This window comes from Myodes glareolus, chromosome 1 (genome assembly GCF_982192425.1).
Source record: "Myodes glareolus chromosome 1, mMyoGla1.1, whole genome shotgun sequence".
Classification (NCBI taxonomy): Eukaryota; Metazoa; Chordata; class Mammalia; order Rodentia; family Cricetidae; genus Myodes; species Myodes glareolus.
In genome coordinates this window covers 13,419,078-13,439,633 of record NC_142026.1, presented here as the reverse complement: position 1 = coordinate 13,439,633, position 20,556 = coordinate 13,419,078, and the positions used below count along the sequence as shown (strand labels likewise).

The 20,556-nt window shown below is 40.8% G+C and overlaps 1 protein-coding gene across 1 annotated transcript in view; it reads right to left on the bottom strand.

Annotated features, from left to right (window-relative positions):
- Positions 1-1,963: 1,963 nt before the first annotated feature.
- Positions 1,964-20,556, bottom strand: part of Vwc2l (von Willebrand factor C domain containing 2 like) — a 147,685-nt gene continuing 129,092 nt past the window's right edge. The window contains exon 4 of the mRNA XM_048459327.3: positions 1,964-5,264. Coding sequence (XP_048315284.2) covers positions 5,116-5,264 — 149 coding nt within the window. The 3' untranslated portion in view covers positions 1,964-5,115. The remainder of the gene's footprint in view (positions 5,265-20,556) is intronic.

Sequence of the window (20,556 nt, the reverse complement as noted above, 5' to 3'; positions counted from 1 at the left end):
GGAAAGAGTGTGTGAAGGGGTGCGGTGAGGGGCTGCATGTAGGTTCCTGGGTGCACGCACTGTGATTAGGTCCATGTGTGGGTCGAGGCTGGAAGTCAACGTCAGGTGTCTTCCTGACTGTTTACCTCTGTTTTGTTGCTCCTGTTCATCACCAGGTTCGATGAGTCAGACCATAAGCCCCAGACCTCACTGCCATGACTGCTTTTTGACATGGGCGTTAAGGGTCTGAACCCAGATTTCCTGCTTATGCGACAAACACTTTACCCACTGAACTGTCTTCCCCTCTCCCAATTCAACTTATTTAACTCTTACCTAATGAATATTCTGCCTTCTTGGTGCATAAGGTTGATCAGGGATATTCAGCTGTTTATACCAGGCAGGACAATTTGGATGTTAGCACCATGCACATAAAAAATGTGGTCAGAAATTAGAGGTGAGTTGGTGACTCAGCGATCACATTTTGCCTTTCAGAATCGTGAAAATACTGTTTTGTTGAAGAGTACTATTCTCAACATAAGACTTCAAATTCCACCAAAGTACAGGTCTGTGATGCGGCTCACAGTTCTCCTCCATGCTCCCGAGGTGTTGACTCGATGAAATTTTGAGGACAGAGGGAGTAGAAAACTGAATGTATTGGAATTTAAATGCAAGAAAGTCTAATTTTGTTTTATGAAAATGTTGACATGATGCAAGTGTGTCTTTATGTGCTTAGGTACACCGTGCTGATGTTTTCTTAGTGGATATTTTTCTCATTCTTTAGCAATAGAGAAACTGATGGTAACTATAAAATATTGTTCACATAACTTTGTATTAGGCAGTGGGCTTGTCTCAAGGAGCGTGACCATAAGAGTTCATTATTACTCCTCAAATAGAGTTTGTGTACAAAAAGGATGTTTGTGTACAAAAAATGTACCTGGGTACTAGCCACAAGCAATGGTGTTTGCGCTGGGCCTGGCTTTTCGTTGCTTATTGTAAGTCAATTGGAGAGTATGAGGTTGAATATGGGCATTAAAAGAATAATATTCTCAGTAAAAATTTTCAAATAGCAACAAATCTAAGAGTCTTATGTGAGATTTTAGCTATGATTGGCAAGGTTCAAATCTATATTTTAGACTTGAAAGATATACCAACCAAATACTAGTCCAAAGGTCATTTTGGATTATATAAATAAACTTCCTTCTCATATTTAAAAAAATCTAAGAGTTTTGAGTATGAACTGAATATTAGAGATTTATCAGATTACTTATTTTACTAGATTTTAAAAAATATAATAACACAATTTTGCAAGAAAATACTGCCTTTTAAAAAATGAGATAATTATTTTGTTTCAGAAATGAATGTATTCATGCTTGATACTATGGATAGAAAATAGTTAACTATTCGCAAAATCCTAGTAATACTTTATCATCACAATGAGGAAGTAAAGGACACTCATGCTATTTTTCTGATTGAAAAATTTCATAATAAATTTCTGCACAGCCCCTTCTCATCGCATGATGTTAAATAAAACATTCATCTCTTTACATTCTTATTTTCTCAGTAGTTAGAGCACAGACAGGATTCCCTCTTTGCAGGTTTGTTATGGAGGCTGAACAGAATGCCGTGGTCTCTGAGCCCAGCATTGCGCTTGGCACACCTGGATATTCAAACACTGTAGTGCTGCAAATGTGTGGAGAGTAAGGGCAGGTTTGCACCCCACCATTTAAAACACTCTCACTTGCAGTTTATTTGAGCCTCTTTTTTGTGATGCCCCCCCAAAATCAGCCTTGCATCATATTTTGAAAAATGAAAATGCACTCAGGCACATACTAGAGTTAAAGCTTAACTCTATTTGGCTACAGCTGTAATGGCATATGTGCTATCTGATGACAGATGCCATCGTGAGTTCGCCATTGAAGGAGTGGAGAGAAGAGAAACTCGGGAAGGAAAATATACCACAAACAATGTTCGCTGGGTAACACACTTTATATTTAACAAAATAATTTTTAATAATATATTCTTTTACACATCAAATATTGTTGCTAGAATCCCCCCTCTTTTTTTTACAGTGTAGTATTTTGTGTTTTTTTTCTTTCTTCTCTCTCTCTTACTAGTTTTCAGGCACACCATTTTTAAAAGATTTTAGAAGCTGAATCAGTTCAACAGGCATCAGCTGATACACCGGATGCTGATCCCTTGTTCAAACATCGCTGAATCTCAAGCGGAGACCGGAAGGCAGAAGGGACAGGATAACACAGAGGTGACTGTGTGGATGAAATCAAAGCCTTCAAAAAAAATAACAACCGCAACAACAAACAAACGATGAGACGAGAAGAACTCTGATGTTCAGTTTCGGGAAGAGTATCTCAGTGACCTGGCTAGAAGGAAGTTGTTAAATGCTCATCAGTTTATGAGAAATTCTGTCACAGTATAGGCTTGTCCCTCTCTAAAAGAGGGAAAGCACTGGTGATTGGGAGTATTAGGAAATACTGTAGTGAAATGGAAAGAAACAAAAGAATAAAACAAACAGACAAAAGAAACCAGGCCCAACCCAACATGAGCAAAGATGAGAATCCCCTTCTTGAGTGTGTAATAGAGGTCACTGAAGGACTGCTAACAGGGTACTCTGAAGAAGAATCTTGGCGTTTGTTACAATCTATCCCACCAAATCCTTGCTGTGGTTATCACTGGTCTCAGACTTTGATGCAACATTTCTATACCTTGGCTTCCAAGTTTCACAATCTTTGTTTCTCACAAGGACATAGAAACTCCTTAATGATCAGTAAGGGTCTATGCTACATGGCTCTATTAGTGACATTCTCAGTTTTAGATCTATTTCTGTCATTAATAATAATGGTATTATATTATTTCCTCTCAATAATGTGGATTTTGGGGACTGTCAATAGGCAACCTCAGGGCAAAGAAAGCTGTACAGTACAACTCTGTCTAGACACAGGCTGAAGTGTGCAGTGCCTTTGCTTTTGAGTGCAAGCATAAATCATGCAGAATTGCTCATGAATGATTCATGGCTGTCTCTATGATGTATCCACAGTGGCAACTGAAAGGCACCAACCTTGCAGCAAATTGGCGTTCTAAAGGAAGGCGGCCTGATATTCTTCCTCGAATGGCGCCGGGACGGTTATTTGTATCACAACACAAGCACAGTGTGTGTAAAAGTGTCAGGTCTGGCTCGTCATCACATTCATTTTGGAAATGACAACTCTTTCTTGATGACAGGTGGTGCTTCCGGGGAGGAGAGGCCGACAACTTTAGGTGAGAAAACTAATTTATGAGACCAAAGAAACTGATGTTCAGAGAGTGGTTCTTAGAAGCGCCACGTGATGGGGAGGAGGTTGACCCTGGGGTTGCTGTTTGTGTATTATCTAAAGGGCTCAGGGCTTCAACAAAGCCATGTGTGTGCAGTTGGAAGTGTCTGGGATGTCATGTGACAGAAATGACACAGTTTGATGACATAGCTTTTCAGCTGGGTAAAATTTTGTTCCCTACCCACACCCGTTGAGGACTTTTGGTAATGTCTGAGGACATTTGGTTGATATAACTGGGTGGATGCTCCTGGACCAAGTAGATGAAATCCAAGAATGCCACTTAGCATCCTAAGAATATGCAGCATAGCCCCTACCAATCTGACCCCCAATATCAGAGACTGAGATTGAGACATCTTTCTGTGTAATGTGTCTCTCCACAGAAGTCACTCAAACCAGCCTAGGTTTGGGAACAGAAAACAGGAAAAGGAACGAAAGCTGGATATGAAGAAAACTTTGAAATTTCTCTCTCAGATCTGCACCAGGGATTTTAGGACAGAAAGTAGGAATAAATGACTGAGTCACGTGTTCTCAGAACTGTGAATTTTGCGCTTGACTGAAGGTGGTATCAGCTACCCTGTGTATTTCTTTTATTATTGTTTTTTCCATTGTTGTACTAGCAGCATCACCAGGGCAACCTTGAGACACTTCAAAAGTTCATTTTAATAGTTCAGTATCTAATATATACATTAAAAATGTTCAACTAATAAAATTGTATTGTGCAAGACTCACTCTACCCGAATCTTTAATTTACATCAGCACTTAAGGTGGAAAGAGTGTCCTGAATCTGGATTTTAAATTTAGGGCTGAGTGGTTGTTACTGTAACATGGTAAACACAGTCCCGAGCCATAAAAACTGCTGTATAGGGCTGACTTTCAGCCAATTTGGAACTTGAAAGTTAGAAGTGTTAATTCACAGTGGGGCTACTCACCCTGGTTCTGGTATTTATATTGCCTGGTGACAAGATGGGCTTTGTGGTGTGTTTAATTATAAACCAGACTCAGAGCTGGCATCACGGAGAAGTCTGGTGATTATATACCATAGCTTTAAATACCTGTCTCTTTGGGTTCTCCAGTCAGCTCATGGTGTTCCTCATCTGCTTGTTTCTGATTGGCAGTTTCAACGTTTTATGTATGAAATGTGTGGTTTGTGTGAATCAACAATGAGCCCCAACATATTGGACAAAATAGTCCTTCTTCACCTCGGTCTGCGGAGGACCCAGTTTGCTGCTTTGTTTCTTAGCCTACAGGCATGATCATTGCCCCCAAGAGAACCATGGCTTGGACACTCTTACATTGTCCCCTTCTGGAAGGATATCCCCCCTAACGTTTCTTTATCAAACACATCTGATGTAACACAAAACTTTACTGCGCAGTCAAACCTGACCCCTTTAGATTCCAAAGGTATAAAATACACAAGAGAAAAGTGTAGTATGCACAGAAGAGTAAAAACGGAGTAAGTCAAGGGACGTGAACTGGCAGGTCACAGGCATCCTCCGGGAGGGAGCCTGTCCAAGGTGGTTTTCTTTCTTTCTTGTCACAGAAAATCTTGCTTGTCAAGTCACCGTCAAGCATTGGTAATTACAGAAGTGGTTTAGATAGCTATATGCCATGTATATTTTATATAGCAAGAGAAAGAGAGAGAAACTTCCTCTTTGTAAAATAATCACCTTTGTCAACTCCAGGAGGTTTTGCTGGTGACCCTGTTGTAGTTGGCAGGAGTTTGTTTGCTCATTTTGTTGAGTGTTAAACGTGTGCCGTGTAGAAGACATAGCATCCCTTCCTAGAACTGGTCACTGTTCGGGAATTTGCCCTACAGAGGTTGCTTGCCTTGGCACTCGCGCTTCGAACACTGAGCGGGTTTCCACCAGTCCCCGTTGTGACAGTGACAGATGTGACAGTCGTCCACTTTCACTTCAATGCCAGCTGGAATTATTGTAGTTCCGGCAAAGCAGTTTGGACCTGGAACACACACACACACACACACATGCATTGATTAGTGCATTAAATCTGGGAGCCTGCCCTCCACCCTCTCCTTTTCTTTCCCAAGAACAAGGCCACCCCATCTGTTAATGAGAAGGTCAGACTGAGCCAACAGCCTGTTATCACGGAGTTTTCTGGTCAACCCTTTCAGAGTCAAGTCAGAGACAACCCCATGATCTATAGCACACATCTCATATTTCCTATGTATATTAAAGTGAAACAGAGAGATGGAGCGAGAATTAGAGTGAGAGAGGAAGAGAAAGAGAGAGAGAGAGAGAGAGAGAGAGAGAGAGAGAGAGAGAGAGAGAGAGAAGAGAGAAACAGGGTTGGGAAAACCCTGCTTATTGTCTACTTACTGAGCCCATTGTGGATTAGACTTTATTTGCTTTGTCCTTGGGTGTAAAGGTGACAAAATGTCTCATGAACGGAGGATTGGCATGGTTGGCCTCACATGACAGTCTCCGTGACAGGGGTCCTCTCCCTTTCTGTGGAGGGTGTGAGATAAACTTGCTCACTCCCCAGATCCTGCCTGGTTCCTGGAATCCCCAGTTTGTTTCTTGATAACAATGAATAATTCATGGATGGATGATTTATTCATGTCCCTAAACAAGCTTTGTTAGAGGTTCATTTAATTTTTTTTTTTATAAATGGAGCTCCTTTAATCTGCTGACTATCTTTTTCTCCTTTTTTTTTTTTTTTTTTTTTTAAGGAGTGACCCAAATGGTTGGCTTTTGAAAGTCAACAGGAATTTTATTTTAATTTTCCGGGTTTCACAAAGCTATGTAGCAGATGATTCCTGCTTTTTCTAGATGGGTGAGTGTGTGTGTGTGTGTGTGTGTGTGTGTGTGTGTGTGTGTGTATTTAATGAGCCATTCTCATAGTATTTTTAGTCCTTCTCATATAGGGATGCTAATATCCCACAGAATTATTTCTCAAGTTGAAACTGTATTTTAAAAACAAATGGCTTCCCATGGGAGATTTCAGAGGGATAGTACAAAATTATTGGCTTTAAGGAGTTATTCGTGTTAAGTCTATGAAGAACACATTTGGGTAAAGAGGCGGATGCTGGGTTGTGTCCAGTAACGATTTGTTAAGCCATAGGTTTTGGCAACTTGCCATAATCACTAACTATATGGCAATCCGGTAACATGTCACTATCAATGGCCTGCTTTCACTTTCTCAACAGTTTTTTAGAATTTATAAGACTTTCTCTACTGCCAAACAAATGAAATCCGAGGCTATTTGTGTGCCAGTTCGTTAGTGGAGGCTTCCTTTTGCAAAAATTAGAGCCGAGTTATAGTGCGTATTTGTTAAGGAACAACTAGCATGCCTTGGCTTTGAGCCCCTTTGTTTTGGAGCTTCTCACTGAGTATAATTCAGCAACAGTGTTTGTGTTCAGACGCCTTTCTCTCACTCTGCTACCAGGAGTCCATGACTGAACATGAGGAATTGTCAAGGGCGGGGTGGTGGATCAGCTCAGTCCAGTCATAAGTAACTCTTGATTTCCTGCCTGCACCCATGAAACCTTTTCTTGTTCTGATTCTGTGATCAATTCATGGCTGTCTTCAAGTGTTGATTATTTCACAATCGCAACATTAAATGTATGTATCTGAGGGTTTAAGGAATTAGTTGATAGACTTTATTACTTGTGTATCTACAGTTATGTGGGGGCAATTCAACAGCAAACCATAAGTTACTTCTGAACCTAGATCTGAGGAGTCTTTAAAGAACTTTACAGGAAGGGTGTCCCATAATATTGCTTCATCTCTCATGCCTACTGTTCAGAGCTGTCTCCTGACAGATGCTTGCCAGCTCAACCACTTTTAGGCCAGACAGGGTCTTGTAGGGGTCCAAGTAGCTTCAGAAACAGCACTAGACTTGGCCAACACTGTCTGCCTGGAAAGAGCCCAGAAGACTAAAGCTTGGTCCCTGCGCCCCCTCCCCCCACCACACTCAACCAAGACTTTCACTCTAAGCTTATTGTTTAGCTTTTCCAGAAGGAGAAAAAACATTTTGCTTTTAAACCATGGTTTCAAATACAAAGATGTGCAAGCAACAGGCAGACTATTAACTAGAAGGAATCTTCACAGTTTCTTTAGAGGATTTGGAAATGTGATGGAAAAAACATAACACACTCTGTCGTTTTCTCTCTCGTATGTGTGTGCACACATACACTTATAGATGTGCTGCTGTCTCTCAGAGTGCTGGGAAAACTCACTGCTACAACATCAGAAGGCAGATAGAATGTATGAAAAGAGACTCCTTGCAAGTCATTTATGTCTGGAAGGGATACTTTACAAGAGTTCTGTTTTTGTATTTCCTTCTTTCTGCCTGTGTTGGTAACATGCTGTGATAGGCATGCATTTGATTAACCTCTATCTGTTATTTCTTAAGATCATTTAGAATTTGTTGCACTTTCAGCCCAAGAAATATTAATTATGCTGATGGATTGAACAGAAATGAAAGATCTTTTACATGTGCCAAGATTGGCCAAAGTCACTGCTTGGGAATGATGTAGTCAGTGTTCAGGTGTCTACCTGATGGCCAGAGGCATTTTTACCAAATTCTGCACTCTGGTTTGATCTCCTTAACTTTTGTACTTCAGAGGTTTTATTGGTCTTGTTCTGATACTCTCAGATATAACTGCAGCAAGTCTCAAGTTTGCTGTTAAAAGTCATACACTTAAAAGCAATTTAGATAATTGTGAGTAGAATGGTTGGCACTATTTAAAAACCGTTCCGGTTTTAGCCTGCTCCCTAGTACTGACGACAGTAAGTGCTGATTCTCTTTGAGGGTGTCAGTGTTCTCCACAAGTCCCTTACTTAGGCAATCGTCCTTGCTTCTACCTACCATCCTCCTCTTTGGAGGTTGTTCTCATTTTTCCTTTGTATATATGACGGGATAAATTGCTCAGAAGACTGAACTCAATGACAAAGTAACACATTGGGATGTGGAGGACTTGGAGAAACCCCAGAATGGAAGAGTGAAAATGATTAAACTGAGGGCTGGCAGATAGACCTCCGAGGGAACGCTGAAGGATTGGAATCATTTGATGCAGAACGATAAGCTAGAGGAACACCACAATAACTCTCAGAGAGGGGTGGCCTAAGAGAGGAAAAGTAACCAAATGGGCACTCATTCCACAATCTAGAGACAGAGAAGATATCTCTCTCTCTCCTCTTTCTTCTTTCTCTCTTCTCGAATAACTGATACTTAACCATGTGCTGAATTTTCTCTCTTAAAAATATTTCAAATGTGTAAGCTCTTACCTCAGGTATGGGTTATACAGTCAATCCCTTGAAGGCAAGAACTGAGTATCTGTTATTTCTTACAGTCTAGGCATGATGCTGTGTCTAACCAATATTAAGAATTCAATATGTAGTTTGTTTAACTAAATGAAATAGGGTGAACGAGCTACTTTTGTGTTTGCCAGAGGCAAATTTGTTACCAAATCTATAGATAAGCCCTTATCCAATTATGGGGGCCAGAACTATAATATTCACTTACAGGTGGAAACATGTGATAATTTGTTGAACACTTACTTTATGCCAGAACTTGCCTCATATTGTTTTCTCAATAATCTATAGAAGGCACATGCTTTTCCTCTAATGATATCGAGCCTCAGAGATGGAAAATGACTTGCCAGAGGTTACATGCCCGGAATGTGATACCACTGAGATATGAAGGAAAATCTTCACGGCCTGTAAGAGGTTTCTAGTTGCTCAGAAAAAAAGAAATGGCATTCTAGAATTGAGCTGCCTAGTTTTTTTTTTTTGTCCGTAATTCTGAACTTCTGATCAAAATGAAGATGTCTAGTAGATTAAAGCATTTCAGTTGCATACTGAGGTAGGAAAGGTGATGTGGACAGAAAGAAGCAAGATTGGTTTTATTCCGATCATTATTTATGTACTGGTTTTGTGTTGTGTATTTATATAGGGTCTAACACGCATAATTTGTTTCAAAACTAAGGAAGTCTTCTGTGGAGAAGATGTGTGGGCCATGGGGGCTTTTCTCTAGGTAGCAGTGAAGTTTCTACTGATACTGTGTGCACTGTGGAAAGAAACACAATGAAAATGAATTAGGACAAGGAGAGTGATCTTAGACAAACACTTTATTACCCAAATGCCAATGGGAGACGCATGTGGTATAGTATTGAAAAGAATTCAACCTTTTGAAAACGTGATAGAATTGAAAATTGGATTCTTTGCTGAGACTGAGCGAGGAGGGAAGAAGGAGAAGAGAGACTGTTAAAACCAGGAGACGGATTCCCCATGAGATCCGTGAATAATATGCCCTACTATTCTATACTTCTTTGAATATTTATTTTGCATATCTATAAAACCAAAACTAACTTCAATTTTTTTTTCAGTCAAAACCGTTCAAGAGAAATCTCATAAAGAAGAGAAAGAGCAAGTGTGAAAGCTGTAACTCTCTGGAGAGATGACTGAGGCAAGCCAAGAGCTCCATTGTTGGGCATCACATCTTCCCATCGTCCCATCCCAACTTCCCCAAGGTACCACGAGGTACATGCACAGAATATCTTGTGATCAGATAAAAAGCAACTGGAACAGTTTTTTTTTCTAGCTTTGATAATACAACATTTTTAAAAAAACAAGCAGAACATAGAAGGATTCCTGTGATATTTGTGGTTATATGGACCAGAAAATTTACTCAGACAGTGAAGTTTTCTGATAATCCCCCAAATTTCCCTTACAAAAGACTGCATAGGAGCAATGGGGGTAGAAGGGAAGCTTATCTGATCACACACAGCTCCACAGCTAATACTCGCTTGCTATGCCACACACCACACAATGTAGAACCCGACTAAGCATTCTGAGGGAAAGCACAGACAGAGAACCTGACACGGCCCAGTGGAGGACCTTGAACACAGTAGGAGTGGAGTGGGAACCATCTGAAAAGTGGAAAAGACCAGTGTGTCCAGTGGCACACACAAGAAGTTAGTGAGGAAACCACTGGGAAACCAGTCAGACACTGAAATACAAGAGGAGATCATGAAATTTCCAAGAATTTTATAGTCTTATTAACCCAATTTCGGTGGCTTGAAGCTGGACATGGTAGATGTGCTTATACAATGCAAAGCAGATCAAAAAATGCTACAAATCAGGGTTTTAGTTCTACCTTTTCCAATCTCCATTTCTCAGTCAGTTGTCAAACATATATTAGTACGCTGCTAGTTTAGGGCTGAAGATTCTGGGCCATTTGCTATGTAAAGATTTTATACTTCTCCTCTCCTCTGCCTTACCTTTTTTCCCCCTCCTTCTCCTTCTCTCTCTGTCTCTCTGTCTCTCTGTCTCTGTCTCTCTGTCTCTCTCTCTCTGTGTGTGTGTGTTTGTGTATGTGTGTGTGTGTGTGTGTGTGTGTGAGAGAGAGAGAGAGAGAGAGAGAGAGTAAAGACACCAATGTTGTAAATTTCATTGCTGTTGCAATGTGACTCTCTACAGACACTTGTGGATGAGCTAGAGAAGACATATCTTGGCAATCTCGGCAGATGGGGGTTTCTGCTGTTGAAAAGTTCCATCACCTTACACGCCTTGGCATTGTATAATGACAAGATAGAACTTCTTTTCCTTCGTTGTTCTATGACATTAAACATGCCAGCCAAAATACTGACTTAACTTTTACATTGGTTTCAGCAGTTAGTACATGGGCTTGAATTAATGACCAGATTAGTTTATCCCTTATAGGAAATAAAATCCTAAAAGAGATGGTGTAATTTCATCTAGAGGGAGTGAAGGGAAAGAGCCAGAGAGCTGTGGTAGATTTTAGACGGGCAGTTATCTTGGGATCCCATAGAACTACATGTAAGGTAACTGAGATACTGTGTTGTGGAGGGCACAGCAGAAACCAATTTGGTATCAACAAAACTAGCCTTGGATAATTTAGGAGTGATATACACTTCCTGGAGAAAATTGTACCCGGACAATAACTGCAGCAGTCAAAGGGCAAAGCTGGAGATAAGACAATTGAAGCAAGGATCAAAAACTCCAGATAGGGAACAGTGAAGACCTACCTTGGCCACAGAAAGAGCAGGTGAACCATCAATTTCACCAACATGGGTCTCTGGATTCTGTTGCTAGAACTCTACACATAGCCTCCTATTCTACCAGTCCTGATGGGATCTGAGGTGGATGTATCTAGCTGTGGTCCACCATGAAGCACTCACCCCAGCTGGAAGAAGGGGTGGAATATGAATCTCCGGCTTTTGTAGCTTTTCTGGGAGATAGAAGATACGTAGGGTGTCATGAGGGTGAATTTCAGAGTGTTTTTCTTCACCCTAAATGTTAACCACGGTCTTGTGCTAATTCTTTTGTTCTGAGACATTAAAAATGCCAGCTAAAATTGTACACATTTCTCTTATAGAAATCTCCATTAATATCCAGAACCCTTGGATACTTCTCAGTTCAGCAAACATTGCTCCAATTGTCTTTTCTTTCCTTTCTTTTTCTTTTTTCTTTTTCCTAGACAAGGTCACACTTGTGTTGTGCAGCTTGGCCTCAAACCCCAGACCTTTGGGCCTCATATTCCCAGGATCTGGAATTACAGGCAAGTGACATTGCTCCTTGACTTTTAAATACTTCCTAGGAGATCTTTATGGATTATCTTATTTTCTTTCTCACGGAACTATTTTTTCTTGCTTTTCAGGTGAGACACGAAAGCACAAAAATCTCAAGTGACTTTCCCAAAGTCTCACAGCTGATGAGAAGTTGAGATGTGGAGGACAGAACAATTTCTGCTTGTTCCATCTCAGAAAGCAATCGTCTTGAAAAGAAGAGCCGCTGCTCATTTCTTCCAAGTTTTGACAACACCCGCGGTGATGAGATTGCAGTAGAAGTAAACAACTTGGATGTTTCAGCTACGTGGGTGAATGGGAGGCAAAGGGTGGGGCGGTGAATGGGAGAACAGCTGAATGGGAAGGGGGTTCTAGCTGTAAAATTCACGTGTGAGGCAGGGAAATGGCCCTTTAAAGAAATGAAGCTGCAGGGCGATTGGTAAAGAAAAGTCCCCAGACTATCTTGATACAAAATATACAGCTTTAATAAACAGAAGTAAGACTTAGAACAGCTTACACCAGAATTCAAACGATCTGTCCAGGCGCAGGAGCCAGGAGAAAGAGAGAGCTAGCGGAGCAGGCTTGCTAGGTTTATAGGCAGGCTTTTGTCTGAGGGCGGCACGCCCCCAAAACAGAATGTGATTGGCTGAACTCCCCTATCAAAGAAAGCTTTACAGAACTTCTTTCCAAGAGTGGGATTTGGTCCCAAGGAGGCACAGATGGTCAAAAGGGCAGCAAAATAGCTCTGGTGATGAGCATAGAGGCCATAGAAGACAGCCGGGATGACATGGAGCACTGCAGGAAGTGATGCCTTATTTTTATTGCTGACCAATGTAGATATTTATTAGAAAGTCAGACTGGCCAGGTCATCTTTATCTGCACTTTATGTTTATAAAGTAGCTGCCGGCTTTGTTTATAAAGTAGTTGCCGGGCAGTGGGAGCACATGCCTTCAATCCCAACACTCAGGAGTCAGAGGCAGGCAGATCTCTGTGAGTTCGAGGCCAGCCTGGTCAACAAGAGCTATTTCCAGGACAGGCTCCAAAGCTACAGAGAAACCTTGATTCAAAACAAAGCAAAACAAAACAATGAAAAGGAAAACCAACAACAACAAAAAGCAAAACAAAAAAAAAACAAAACAAGAACAAATAAAGTAGTATGACTTTCTCAAAAATTCTGAAAACAACTTTATACTGTTTAATTGTCCTCTTTTGATTATTCTAATCTCTAACCTTGATTTGTAAGTTCAATATCGACACTTGATATCTTTTAGAAATTAGTTATAAATGATCTTCCTGCCACATAAATGAGGCTAATTTCTATTGTGTGAAGCCATAAACATCCTATATTTATTTCTCAGATCATCTAAATCATGGTTTCAGTGAATAGTAGGCTGTGAGCTTCGGTTTGCAATTGAATTGGATTGGATTATGTCCTTCCCTCTGATTTTAATTCTCTGCTTCACCAAATCTGATGGGACTTTTTGTGCCCAGGAAAAGAAAATAGTTTTCTGATCAGGTGGGTCTATTTTCAATTATCAGAATCTTGGAAAAATGTTGATAATAAAAACAGCAATTAGAGACGTGCACAGTTAAAATGGAATGAAATGCCTTAGCCCTTCCTGGTGACATGCCCCGGGAGCGTTTCTAGGCATAGCCAGAGAAGAGGAATGGCATTCCAAATGACAACAGGAATGTTGGACTGGATGGCTCTCTCCACCTGCTTTCAATCACTAATCCCTATGTTACTTCCAAACCCTTTTGATTAAACTTGAAAACAAAAAGGTTCCTTAGATTAAGGTGGCAAGATTCAGGAAGGATCATTTTCTCAGAGGCTGCCCTGAAGGTGACTGTTAATCATTTTATTTGAAAATTCAATATCACCAAACTCCCACACAGATTTCAGTCCAAGAACTCCAGAGAGTTTTCTGGCCCCTTAACACATAAGATTTATTGTTTGGTGTTCCAGTTATGTCGATTGCAAAGGGTGAAGCCTAGAAAAGAAGAAATGGCCAAGACACAAAAGAGAAAGGTGGCCTCTCTTACCCTAAAGACAGGCTAGGCTAGCCAGCTAGTTCTGGGCACAGGGCGACATTCTGGTTCAGTATTAGCTATCTCTAGCTTGCCAGCCTGGCCATCTGCTTAGTCAAATTTTGCACACTGAAGCATGAGTGTCCCACTTCATTAGAACTGTGAATGACTTTCAAATTATGACCATGTTTCTCACAGCTATCCTAGGCAGGGTTCTTGCTGTCCCATCCTATTTACATATGAGGCTGCCCAAACTCAGAGACAGGTAAAGCAGAGAATTAAGACCCTGGAGCTAGACAACTCCCAGTTCAATCCTATGTGGGCATTGGCTGGCTGTGGGAACTGAATGTCCTTAGATCTAGAGGGGAATCATAATAACATAGGAAAATTACTTCACAGAGGTGTTGAAGAGACAATAAATTTTCATCTGGAAAACACCAAGACTGACCCTGTTGCATAGTGAAGCTGAATAGTTATTGCTTTCTGTCATTCTGATTACAGCTATCCCTGGAGCTGCAATCGGAGTAACTTTGGTTAGGTTCTCAAGTTCATGTCCTTTAATTTATTGTCTAGTTTTTTTTTTTTTTACAATTTAAAGCATAAATAAAGAAATTTCTTTTACTTATGTGGATTGATATTTGTTTGCAGACTGAGTGGGTATACAGCCATACAATCCTTGTGAGCTTCTTCCAGGCTTGTTTACTGTTTGTCAGAAAAACAGACAAGTGAATAAAATACCTGAATAGTGGCTCTCCAGAGAGAGCTAAGCGGGTAGACACTGGTGTGTGCCCTTTGCAGGGCTTTTTAGGAAATGGCTTCCAATGAATTACTGAGACCACTAATGGTCAGTTGCTCTGGTTGGGAGGAAAGGAAGAAGGTGTGGTAAGAAAAAGTTCAGGCTAAAGGTTAAAAAAGTGATTGCAAACTAAGTAAAAGGGAGAGTAGGTACAAAAAGACATTGCATACAAATTGGTATGCAGTGCAAAGTTTGCAGCTTTTACTTGCTGCTTAACAAAGGGTTGAATGGAACTTTCCAGCAGCAACAGACATTTTGAACACATTTTGCTATCCTACACCGTTGGCTCTTCTGCAGTCATTAAAAAGAAAGAACTGCAACTTGCAGCTGACTTACGAGGATCCCATGACTTATTGAATAAAAATATAGCTATGCATAAAGTGGATGCAATGTGACCCCAGTTTAATAGACAAAAGTAGTCAAACAGACGCCTACGTGTATATTTATAGACAATTCCAGGAGGTTGGGGAGAATAAGGAAACGCATATATGGAACTGTTAACATGGATTGCGTTGCTAGCGGGGACAGTTCCTGATGATCAGGGAGGACCAGGGTATAGAGCTGTAGTCTATATTAAAAATATTTAATTTAATTATTATTTATGTTTTATATATATTTACAAATATATGTTAAAAACTCTATAGTGAGGAAGGCATCATGGTAATTTATATTTAGTTCTGTGTGTAAGAAGAAAGAATAAATTCTGATACTAACATGCGTTTTAATATCAATGTATATGCCTAATGAGAGGTTCTACTTAAAATATGACATCAACTTGTTAGAGCAGCTGGCATATTTTGAACCTGAAGAAATCTAGTGAGGGCAGGCAGAGCAAGGGGCAGAGCAAGGGACGTCATTGCTGCTCCAGGTCCTTTGATCCTGAACTTCTAAGACTGTAGCTGTCCACTGCAGAGGACACCAGCAGGTGTGGTGAGACAGTATTGGAAACGTGGGTACTTCAGGGAGCAATCCACTTGAAGTCTAAAAATGCACTCATCAAATTTCAAAGACTAAGAGAAGGTGAAATGCTCATTGATACTTTATACTGATCATATATATGTTGATGGAGAGCTAAGTAAAATAGATTATTAAATACATCATATTTATATAAATGTGTATGATTAAAATTGACTTAATCTTTTACCTTGTTAATATGGCTGCTAAAAAATTATATTCATGCTTGTGGGGATAGAGCTGAGCTCGATTGGTATATGTTTACATAACATGTGGGACACTCGGTGCTGCCTAAACTGAAACCCCAGCATTCAGGGGGTAGAGAAAGGAAGTTCAAGGTCATCCTCAGCTACATAGAAATTTTGAGGACAGCCTAGGCTACATGAGATCATCTCTTACTTGTTCCAAAACAATAAGAAATCCAAATAAATAAGTAAATACGTAAGTAGGTAAATGAATGAGTGAATTTTACCCTGGTAGCTCAAATGGTATTTCTACTGGACATCATTGTCCTAGAGACATAATTGATGAATGAAATGCCAGGTCTTCAAAAGGAAGCTACAGTTTATGTAATTAGGGGACAGAAAATATGATTTGTGGGAAAATAACCTACCTTTGGGACAGAGGAATTTCAAATGAAAGCTTAGCCTTTGATCAATCTTATCATGATTGCTGGAGGTCCCCTTGAAATTAAAATCCTTGGGCCCATCGGATGCCTTCTGAACTAGAAAATGTGGGTGTGGAGCCCCTATAACCCATGACATTCTAAGTGATTCCAACTCATGCTCAAATGTGAGAGCTTCTGCCTGACAATCACACAGAGTTTGGATGAAAGCCATGCTGTCCAGGAGTCAAGAAGGTAACATAGTTAGCGTCAGTTTTGGAGAAAGCCTTAGCGCACATGGAGCATATCCGAAAGGCAATGAATTCAGCATGGGACAAGAACATAAGCTTTTAGCAAAGGGTCGTTTCTAAGGAGAAATTCCGGACAAGTAAATAGTGGTTAAATGGTTCAATTACTTTGAAGTTTCAGCCCTAGCCTCTGAGCTGTCATTACTGTGTTTCTCCAATAAGTGTGATTTTTTTACCCACATGGCAGCTTGGGAATCAAGGAGACGTGTATGAGACATGGCATTTGAAACTCTTTTAGATGCTTTAATAATCTCACTTTTAAAAATAGGCAGTATTCACTGGAAATAAAATGGTATATACTTATCTTTGGATTTGAAACATGCTAGAAAAGAATGTTACCCCGCTTTCCCCAACTTTCATATACAAATTGTTTTCTTTAAACAAGCTTGTTCCTCACATCGTCTTTGCAAACTTCTCCCTTCATCAATGATAGAATTACACTTCTATTTTCATTTCCTTAATAATATGCATGGGCAAACATGTTTGGATGGAAGACATGCCTTCATGGTTGATTGAGATATAGTCATACTTGTCAGCAAAGCATGCATATATACACACACAGGCACATGCACGCACACACACACACACACACCATTTCATCATGGAGGTGCAATAGAAAAGTTTTAGTTATATTCAAAGATATGGAATGTCTTACAAAATAGCAGAAATCAGAGATGATAAGTAGTTTGTTTCATTATTGAAATGTATGACAAAAGATGATGGTCTTTCCTTGGCTAGGATGGCAATGTATTATGACACGTCTTAGATGCAGGAAGAGGCAAAGCAGCGTTTCCTTTGATGCATAGCTAGAGATGCTTGTGGACAGCTCCTAACCCTGAAACACAAGTGATGACATCGTGCAAACAGTGCACAAGCGCACCGTGAAACGAGTTACCTTAGTTGAAGAAAGACAGTGAACCGATAATTTAAAATTCCACAGACAAATGTTAGCCACCCCCTCCCCCCACTGTCTGAAGCCTGTGAAACAGTTTGGGTGAGACAAGTAGATTTTATCCCTTTGTGGATATGGTTAACTACAATGGAAAGCTAAATAATCATTGGATAAAGTTGACTAGAGCGAAAATAAAGACTGTGTATACTCGAGATTTTGATCTGGTTCACGAGAGGAGTCTAGGAGACAGTGTCCTTGGGAAGGGCTGTGGGAGGAGCTTGGGAAGGTGACAGCACCCAGGTAAGGAGCTGGCATCCTTCTAACTCCTCCTGAGAGGAGGTGTCGAAGACACAGCTTGGGGAACAGTCTGGATTCTACATGGTAGAGGCCGTGAGAGAGGGAAGAGAATGAAAGTTAAGAGAGAAGTTCTTAATGTTTTTAAAAGTTATTTTGGGGGTTGTGGATTATGTCTGGAAGGGAAGTAAAACCACTTTGTGACTAGACTTATTTTAAATTTGTTAATTGTTATGTTGGTTTCAGTAGAGGTAGCAGCCGAATCAGAAGCTGCTATTGTCTTGGAGAAAGTAAAGGGACAGAAAATTTCCTTGCATGAGTCAGAAATAATGGTAGGCTAGCTCAGGTGGCAAGCACGGGGAAGAGAGAAAAATGGTTAAGTATGTGCCAAGTTTGGGAAGCTTTAGCAGGGTAGCGCTCTCATGTTAGCCGTTGACTAACTAGTTACCTAGTTAGAGCCTGCCGGATGATGTAGAAGATGCCACATGGGTTTCTGACGTAAGCACGTATGTGGAGCATGATGAAGAAGCTTCGTTTTCGGAGGAAACATGGGATCCATCTCAGAGACCTTGAGCTGAGGGACCACAGGCCATCTATGCAGGGCGAACCGAGAGATAGCATGGCCTAGCTTGGTGTGAGAGAGGCGGAAGCCTCTGCACACAGTTATTGGAGCCGGGACAGTGTGGACAAGGTTTCCCAGGGACGTTTGATGGAAATCAGGAAGAACAAGGGCCTTAAGACAGCAATGCCATTTAAGTGCAGACAGAGAAGGACAGACTGATTAGAGCAACCAAAATGAACCCAAAGAAGGCTAAAAGTGAGTAACATTAGAAAAGCAATAGCTCCTGAAATTAGGACCGAACCAGGCTCATTGTGACCTTGACAAGTGTAATTTCTGGGGTGGCCAAAGCAAAGCTATGTTTGAAAAGAGTAGGTTGAGGAATGGGGGTAGGGGAAGGGTAAAGGGAGCCAGAGAGTGAACTGAGGGAAGGACAGTACAGTGAGGGAGGAAGAATGTGGCCTGGAAAGAGTCAAGGAGGAGGAGAAATGGCTTACAAGGCAGGAAGACTGGAGTGTGCATCCACAGAGCAGCATCCTTGAGAAAGGCAAGGAGCATTGAATTCTATGTTCTTAGATGGAAGCGGACTCATTTATCACAGCCACAGAAACCTGAAAGGATTTCTGTCTGATAGTTTCTGGTTTCTCTGGGATGTGGGTGAGACATGAACCCACAAATTGTGGAAGGGGACAGAAAAGGGCTGAGGCAGCTGACTGGGAAGGTATAATGGAATTGTTGAACAGGGCTGGCGGCCCAAGAGAAGAAAATGGCTACAATTTATGTGGTAGCAATTTGATTGCTTCTGTGATCTTTCTCTCCAGAGCTCAACAATATTGTCAAAGGGAGCTCCAGGCAGACAGTATTTAATAGCCTTGTGACCGCTGGCAATGCACCTGTTTTTTCTGGTCTTTCCCTCCATGCTGTTTTCTCATCTATGAACTAAGAGCAAGTTTGCCTCACACACACCCATCAAAAGAGAGGATCCTCATAAGGTGCTGAGAATAATGAACTCACATTCCACTCTATGAGGGAAGGCTAGCATCCAGGCTTGGAGCTTGGCAGGAACTGATAACAGCTCCAGCAAACGAATGGATGAAATTAACAAGAGAATGAATGAAATTGTAGACTAAAGAGTTAAGCTAAAGGACAAGAGATGTGAAGATATTGATTTCTGGGAAATCACCAGATTGATTTGTATGTATTAGTAGTCTTCTGGCATTGGATTCCTGACCTTAGATTATAGTATGCTAGTCTTGCTGATAGAATCAAACTATTGGAACAAGTGAATAAGACCATCTTAGTTCTGTTATCCCAACTCCTCTTCTTTGGCAATGGTACTGACATGTACAGAATTTACATTAAAAACACATTTTCTTTGAGAGCTTGAAGTAGTTCCTGTGGACCCTCCATGTTCTGGAATGCCCGAAAAAAGACAAAGTTCTTACGGAGAGAAAACATTTTAAGTGGCAATATTAAGGGAATCCCCCTCAGTTAAGGCAATGTTGTTTAAAGGCTGTGAATTTCACAACTGTTTATGTTCTTTTCCTCGAGGTCTGCAATACAATTTAAGCCGGGAAAACAATCAGTTTGGTCTGAGCTAGAATTGCTGCAAAATAAACAGCCTCGAAAATTGAACTTTAAAAGGAACTCTCTGCATTGCTGATGCACTGAGACACGCAGAGGAGTGATTTTTGTCTCAGAGAATGCACTTCATCTGGCCATTCAGATCATGGATTGAGATCCTGGCTATTTGTCACAAACACAAATGGAGTGTAGAAGACATTTGCTTTCAGGTAGGACAATGACTGAGGTTTATCTGGTGCAACATCGTTAAAGAACCCTCTGCGTACTGTAGAATGAGGGAACAATCTCGTGCTGTAAGAAGCAAACAAAACAAAACACAATCATGGAGTGGGTGCTGCCTGGCCTCCTGGAAGTCTGCTAATCTTCTGATTTCTTCTTGCTTAAGCAAATGATTTTTAGCTTGAATTTCAGGTGAGGGTAGGGATGAGGGTAGTTAATCTTGGGTGGAAAAAAACCCCAGTCCTGTTTCAAAAGATATCCCCAAATCTGCCACCTCCCCAGACATTGTTGGCGAACAGGGGTCAACTATCAATGACATTTATTGATTACTATCACTCCAAATATATTACTGAAAGCTTCTTGCATGACAGAGAACAGGACACTTATGTGCAGGCTTATGTGCAGCAAACAGAGAACACATGAGTGGAGTGGGCAATAGGAGGAGAGATGGGGAACAGTCTT